The sequence below is a fragment of the Orycteropus afer genome, unplaced genomic scaffold, assembly GCF_000298275.1.
Source record: "Orycteropus afer afer isolate SDZICR_OR568_19922 unplaced genomic scaffold, OryAfe1.0 scaffold00005, whole genome shotgun sequence".
Classification (NCBI taxonomy): Eukaryota; Metazoa; Chordata; class Mammalia; order Tubulidentata; family Orycteropodidae; genus Orycteropus; species Orycteropus afer.
The window spans coordinates 16886598-16894610 of record NW_006921592.1 but is presented as its reverse complement, the minus strand read 5'-3'; the positions used below and the strand labels follow the sequence as shown (position 1 = coordinate 16894610).

At 39.6% G+C, this 8013-nt stretch overlaps 1 protein-coding gene across 1 annotated transcript in view; it reads right to left on the bottom strand.

The window, feature by feature from the left end:
- The window catches only part of SPATA31D1 (SPATA31 subfamily D member 1), a 42163-nt gene extending 41131 nt beyond the window's left edge, over nt 1-1032 (bottom strand). The window contains exon 1 of the mRNA XM_042780622.1: nt 991-1032. Within this exon, the coding sequence (XP_042636556.1) occupies nt 991-1032 (42 nt within the window). The remainder of the gene's footprint in view (nt 1-990) is intronic.
- Nucleotides 1033-8013: the final 6981 nt, after the last annotated feature.

Here is an 8013-nt window from a genome sequence, read left to right as displayed (position 1 = left end):
TTGAACTGCCAGCCTTCTGGTTAGCAGTCAAGTGCCTTAGGCACTAGCTACCAGAGCTTCCATTTGATATAAAGAATACTCAAATTACTCAAAATTGGAGATAAGGTAGGATTTTGCCACTGAGTCTCTTGGCAAAAATGGAATTATATTTCTCAAGGGAAGAAAATATATAACCTCAGCCCAATGAAATTAGCCTTCTGAGTGCAGAAAGTGTATTTAAACATAAATGTTATTTACCTAAAATGAAAATAAGTGAATAGATGTATAAAAATAATCACCAAAATGAATCTCAAAATGAAATTGCTGAAAATGAAAAGTGAAGAAATAGTTCTTCCAGGTCAGATCACAAATGGACACTGCAAACCTCACACCCAATTCACCCATGCTGACGCTTTTGCTCGTACAGTTAAAGTACTGTCTCTTCAACATTTTTACTCTGACAAGCTCTCCATACTGTATTTTCTGACATCTGCTGTCTAAAATCATGATAAAATCATCCAATACTCTCAGGAAAACAGGACACTTTATCCTTCTTAGCATCTCAAAGTATAATTTTTCTCTCTTTGCATCCTTTTTGCATTACTCGGCATGTTTTATCCTTGCAAACTAGAAGCAGACCATTTAAACTTTCCAAATCTTTTTTCTTTCTCACTGATGAATTAGGGAGGTGAGGTTTGTTCATTGCAACTCTTTGACCACTCCACTGCTTCAAATGACTCCCACATTCAAGCCATATCAAGCTTTTCTCTCTTTCTAAACTTGGCTAAGCGCATTCAGAGTCCTTTTCCATTGCTCTGGAAAAGTTTCTTCTTCACCAACCCACCTTGCCTCCACCACATAAATGCCCTCCAACTCCCATCATTTTCTAAGGTAATTCTTTAAAGTCCAGCTTGCATGTCAGCTTGTCATTCAAACCCTCACTCATTTTCTCTCATAATGCCCCATACCAATCTAGCCAACATAATTAAACATTCCTTCTCTTCTGCTCACCTCGTATTTATCCACAAACTTTGGCTCATAATCGGGTACCATGGAGTCTACTCTTAAGTCATGGCAAACACCATAAAGTTTTCAATGGCTGGTTTTTGGGAAGTAGGCTTTTCTTCCAAGGTGCCTCTGGATGACTCAAACTTCCAACCTTTTGTTAGCAGCTGAGTTAATTAGCTGTTAGCACCACCCAGGGACTTCATAAACTCTGGAATGGTCTTTATCACCTGCTTTATAGTTGGTTCTTATGTGATCATCTTCCCCATTAGACCGTCAGCTCCTGGAGGAAGAAACTATGCCATTTGTCTTTATATCCCTAGTGGCAATGGTAAAAGGGTCATAATTCATGATGAAAGAAAGCAGATCTATAAAGTTTCCAGATATCTTCAAATATTTGAAAGCCATATAAGTAACCCTTATGTTGTTCCTTCTCACCCACATATACATGAGCATCAGGTCCTGGGCTACAAAGAGACTCTGATTATCTGGGCTTCCCTCTTTGACACTCGCAAAGACCCAGAAATCAGGACCAGGCCTCCTCAGAATCCCATTAGAACAAATACAAGAACAACATGTAATAATTTAAAACCTTCTTTTGCCACTCAATTTTCAGCCAAATTCTTTATATCAAGTTCTCTTAAAATGAGAGGTAGTTAGCTGCTTATTACTTATTAATGAGTAATGTTTATGAACTAGAATGTTGCGTCAATCCATTTGCATAGTTATAAATAAAACTGCAAAGAGATTAGCAGTGGCAGAGTTGAGATTTTATTTTGTTTTCTCTAGGACTCTCCCAGTCACTTCACATTTATGGCAGTCAGGACTGCACCATAAGGTCTACTTAGCCCTGACTAAGTGGCTATCATCAGTCTGATACATTAACACTGTAACAGCTCTGTGGAGCTGTCTGCAGACAAGGAAGGGGACTCAAGTCACTTTTCTTTTAATAGACCCAGTTCTAAAGTCTTTTTAGTCTCTTAATAGATCTAGTTCTAAAGTCTTTTTAGTTCTAAAGTCCTTTTCTGTCAGTAAATCACAGGAAGAGAATTTTTGTCTATGATCTTTCAAGAGTTCCCGCTGGCCCACCCCTCCCATGAGTCATGTTTACTATGCACAATAGATCATAAGGTAAATTCCTATTATTTGTAACTCATTGTTCTATAATACTGCTTTGTAAACTGTAAAGAAGTTAAAGAATAGTGCACTTGTTTTCCTGCCTGAGGTAGGGACACTCCTCTTCCATCTGCAATTACCAACACATGCATACACACTTGCACAATCACAACTGTCCACCAGTGAGGGTGAACTTTCTCTAATAAAGTAACATATTAAAGTGGAAATAGGACTATGTATAGCCTAATGACTTACATACAAATTCTACATTACCATGGCTGGGACTAGAGTGATGTGAATGAAGTGCCTACAGCTCAAAATTCAAGGCTACAATCACTCTCAGGGTCTCCCTGGTCCCATTCTGTCCATTACAACCTGTATAGTTCTTTTTTTTTTTTTTTTTTTAACTGACATGACATTCACATAGCATAATATTAACTGCTTTGAAATGAGTAACAGTTAAGTGGCAGTTGGTACATTCACAGTATTGTGCAATCACCACCTCTATCTAATTCCAAAACATCTTCATCACCCCAAAAGAAAACCCTACACCCACGAAGCAGTTATTCTCCATTCCCTCCTCCCTTTGGTCTCTGGCAACTACCGATCTCTGCCTCTCTGAATTTACCTATTGTTGATATAACCTGAGTGATTTTGACCAATAATACTACTAATAATAATTCATTTACCTTGTGCCAAGACACTATTTGAAGAGTTTATTGTGCATTAATTCATTTAATTCTTACAAAAACCCAATAAGGTGGGAATTAATATGATCATCATGTTAATGGCTTCTTACTTAATTCTCTGATTAGTATCTCTTCATCTGTGAAATGAAGAAAATGACAACATATTAACAACAATTTGCTAAGCACATTTGCGTGAAAGGCATTGTTTTGGCCAGGAATAGCAAATAGTATTCATCTCTAACTGATTGGGGGTGACTTCCTGTAGAACTGGGGAAGATAGCTTGATGGGACAGTGTAATTACTGACTAGTGAGACTGGTGCCACAGTGGTTAAGTGCTTGACTGCTAAATGAAACGTCAGCGGTTTGAACCTACCAGTTGTTCCATGGGAAAGACATAGTAGTCTGCTTCCATAAAGATTATAGCCTTGGAAACCCTATGGTGCAATTCTAAAATGCAATGTCAGATTACCCAATAAACAAGGTAAGCATGGGCTTACTTGTGCTTACTTACTAATCTATAGTGAACAATTTCACATTTTTTGACAACATCAGAGATTCTGCTAGTATCTGTCTCTCTCCCAACCCCACAGCACCTTTCTACAGAATCAAAACCTTTCTTCAAAATTACAATCCCTGACAGGGACAGACAGAGTACCCAGTAAGCAAAGTGAGCACAGGCTTATTTGTGCTTACTTACTAATCTGTAGTGAGCAGTTTCACATGTGAAATTCACATCATTTCTTTTACTGACATCTCTCACCGACAGAATAATAGGTAAAGTGGTATAAGTAACACAGATTTGCCTACTGTCTAGGCAATTGAGTGGGGAAAAAATGTGTGTGTGTGTGTATGTGTGTGTGAAATACAGACATTGCATAGATCCAGTACAGGAGGGAAGCATTAAACATACCAGTGCAATAAAACAATTTTTGTCTACTGTTTTGCTTAAAAGCTGGGGCTTGGAAATCCAAACCAAAACAAAGCATGTTCAAATACCAGCTTGCAACTCATAGATACAACTTGAAAGAGTTGTTTAACCTTGCTTGAGTTGTACTGATTTCCTCATTTGTAATACAGATAATAAAACTAATTCAGAGTTCTAGTAGGAATGGCATGAGGTAATCAAGTAAACTGCTTAGTACCATGTCTGAAACATAGTAAGAGCTTAATAAGTGATGCAGGAGTAAAATAAACACATAGAAGAGATTCACAGAAGAGGAGGCCTTCAAGTTGCCTTTGGAAAGAGCAGACTTATAGCCCAGCCTCAACATGATTGAGGATTAAAAAACAAACTCTTGCCATTGAGTCAATTCCAATTCATAGTAACCTATAGGACAGAGCAGACGTGCCCTGCAAGGTTTCCAAGGCTATAAATCTTTATGGAAGCAGACTGCCTCATCTTTCTCCTCAGAGTAGGTGGTGGGTTCAAGCTACCAACCTTTCCATTAGCAGCCAAGTGCTTACCTACTGTACCAAAAAGGGATATCAATTATTTAAAGCACTTAACATTTGCAGTCCCTAAATGTTAGCTGAATATAAATGTTTTTGTTGTTTTTTTTTTCATTGTTCCATTTGACCCTCTGAATTGGTCAAGGTTCTTGATGACAGACAACAGAAACTGCTTCATGAACCCAAACAGAAGAAGAATGTCTTAGAGAAGACTCTCAGAGGGCTTGATGAATCTACAGGATGGCATGAGGTAATTAAGCAGGCGGGCAGAAACCAGGAGATGCTGAGCTTCTGAGAACACAGCCAAGATTGGCCCCTCAAAGCATTCTGGTCAGGTTGCTGCCATGGACTCCATGGCTGCTGACTATTCAGCATAGCTGCCAACCACCAGGAGAAGTGCTCAGCTTCCCTGGAATTATGTACCACTCCTTCAAGATGTCCAACTGCGCTCCATAGGGTTTTCAACGGCTGTAGTCCCTGGTGGTGCAAATAATTAATGTGCTCAGCTGCTAACCAAAGCGTTGGTAGTTCAAGCCCGCTCAGAGTCACTTCAGAAGAAAAGCCTGGCAATCTACTTCTGAAAAATCAGTCATTGAAAGTCCTGCAGAGCACAGCTCTACTCTGACACACATAGGGTCACCCTGAGTCAGAGTCTACTCAACTGCAGCTGGTTTACTTGTTTTCAAGATGTGCCCTCCTTACTGACATAACCCAGTCCTGATTCTGGGTCAGATGGATATCTCAGTTGCTAGTGGTTAATGAGAGAAGATATCTGGCCCTTTCACCTTTCAGGGTAGTACACAGGGACTTTTTTTCCAACTAAGAATCACACACAGTAGGGTGTATTTTAGAAATAGAAAGGAATTTGGATGTAAGGTTGCAAAAAGGATGTAGGGGTGGCTTCCTCCAACCTCTTCTAACTTCACAAGGGAGACAGAATCAAGATCAACAGCCCAAGGCTGGTTCCTGTGAGGTAGAAGTCAGACATGTTGCCACCCTCCAACCTTTCCACCAGTTCTGGCACCAACCATCCCTTCCAGGACGCTCTCTATTTCTCTTCTGGGTTCAATAATTTGTTGCAATGTCCACACAGAACTCATAGACAATACTCATGATTATGAGGTTTTTCTGAGAAGTAAGAGGTTATAATTCAGGTTCAGGAACACTCAGAATACAACTCTTCTATCAGGACTGCCATAGACATGCAGCTCTCTGGCTCTTGGCTTCTTGGCCAGCTTGCCTTTTGTCCTGCTTGGGCAAGTGTTACAAAGCTCTTTTAGCCGCACCTCTGCTGCAGCCATCTCTCTGGCCTCTCAATGCAGCGATCTCAGGTTTAAGGATGCATACCACTCCTGCTTTTTCTCCCTTGATGGTAGTGAGATGTCCCTTTTCACCTCTGAGATGGTTTATTTTAAGCCTAGTGGAATGGCAAAACTGACCAATCCCTATGTTAGGGTTCTATACACATTATTTGCATGGTCCCACCCCCATAAGTGTAACATATACCTCATTTACATTACTAATAAGCTATCCAATTCCACTAATAAGCTATCCAAGACCAGAAGCACCTTACTTTTGCATAGTTCCATGCAGTCATCTAGTGACAGTCACAAAGACCATGGCTACATAATTCATTGCACCACAAAGGTATCAAAAAAAAAAAAAAAAGTTTCAGCTATCCCTAGCAGAATACTGCTTTGACAGCAAAAAAATAGAACATCATCATAAACTCCCAAACCTTATCTCCAAAATACAAACTACTTGAAAATCAAGACTTTCAAGTCATCTTTAAGTGTTGCATGCCAAGCACCTGAATAGATAACCAGTAAATAATAATTTGATAAATATAAAGGCTAGTCAATTACTAAACATGTGATCAATATTAATCATAAACAATGATTTCTTAACATTTTTTAAAATTGATTTAAAATTATAATTTCCCACTTTGAACTCACTCACAAGCCAGTGTGAAATGCAGGAAAATTGGTTTAGCTCTCTTTAGCTCCATTAATAAATTTGAGAGTTTTTTTTGTTGGTTTTGTTTTTTTTATGTGAGCATCTGGAAAATAGGCTGAAGGGAATTCTGGCTTATGAATTGGTAAAAAGAATTAGTTGCTGTTAGTTGATAATGGATTTAAAAAATAAAAATAAACCCCACTGAGATCAAATTGATTCTGACTCATCATAATCCTGTAGGACAGAGTAGAACTGCCCATAGGATTTCCAAGGCCATATAGATCTTTACAGAAGCAGACTGCCTTATCTTTCTCCCACAGAGCACCTGGTCTGTTAGAACCACCAACCTTCTGGTTAGCAGCCCAATGCCTTAACCACAGTGCCACCAGAGCTGGCTGATAATAGATTGTTGTTGTTGTTGTTGTTAAGTGCCGTCGAGTCGGCCCCGACTCATAGCGACCCCTCCTTGGGTTTCCGAGGCAGTATCACTACGGAAGTAGGATTGCCCAACCTTCCTTCCGAGGAGTGGCAAGAGGTAATTCTGATGCTCTTAAAACATCTGCTCAGAGACTCCCAGGAACAGCACAGACTTTCACACAGAAGGCAGGGGCCAGAAAAGAGAAGAGTTACCTCAGCAGAAAACTTGGCCTCTTACATGCCCTTGAACATTTCCACTCTCTCCCATATGAAATAAAATCTACCCCCTAAATTTCTCCCCTGCAGGTACTGCCCTTGACTATCCCAGGCTTCTTAATTGTTATTTGTATTCAGTTTTTCTACTTCCTCCCCTCCACTCAAATTGCAGCCCCCTGCAGTCTGGCTTCTAGCCCTACTATTTCATTGAAACATCTCTTGCCAAGGTCACCAACAACTTCCTTATAGCTAAGATTAGCAGACACTTTTCCATCTCTATCTTACTTGGCCTCACAGCAGCTCTGAATGATAATAACTGCCTCTTGGAAATACTTTTGTCACTAAACTTATGTGGCTCTAAATGTGGATTTCCTCCTATGTATAGTCAACTCTAAGATTTATGAAGGCATCAAAAACTCGACATGTGCAGTACTGAACTCACAATCTTTATCTGATGATACACTTGTCCTCCTTTAAAATGAACGTCTCCCATTTGGATGATGCTAACGCTAAAGACCCAACCAACATGTTTGAATTTTCCATCTGCCTCACTGCCTAATCCTTCAGCTCAGCACTAAGCAATTAGTCAATGCTGACTTTTATAATTCCTAAATGTCTCTCAGAGTCCCTGGGTGGTGGAGACAGTTAACGTACTCAGCTGCTAACCAAAAAGTTGGAGGTTCAAGTCCACCCAGAAGTGCTTGATATGGTATTCTACTTCTAAAAACTCAGCCATTGAAAACCACAGACACACACAAAGGTTGCCATTAGTCAGAATCTACTTGAGGGCAACTGGTTAAATAGCCCTTAATTACTTCTATTTTTTCTTCATTCTTTCTGCTACCACCCTAGTCCAAGTAACCAACCAAATAACTTGATGATCTTAATGTATTCCTATCTCTGAGACTCAGTTACTGATATGTAAAATAAAGGAGTTAGAATGAGCACGAAATTTCTTCCTTCTTCTCTATATTCTGTGGTTATAGGAATGTACAGCCAAGGGGGGACTCAGGAAAAAATGTGCTTTAGGAGATTATCTCACTTTTCCATATAAATTAAATACTGGTGTGATCAAGATTGTGCCTCACCGATTCCTTCAAAAGTTGGAAATACAAATACCATTTGACCCAGCCATCCCATTACTAGGTATATACCCTAAAGAAGTGAGAGCCATAACAAGAACAG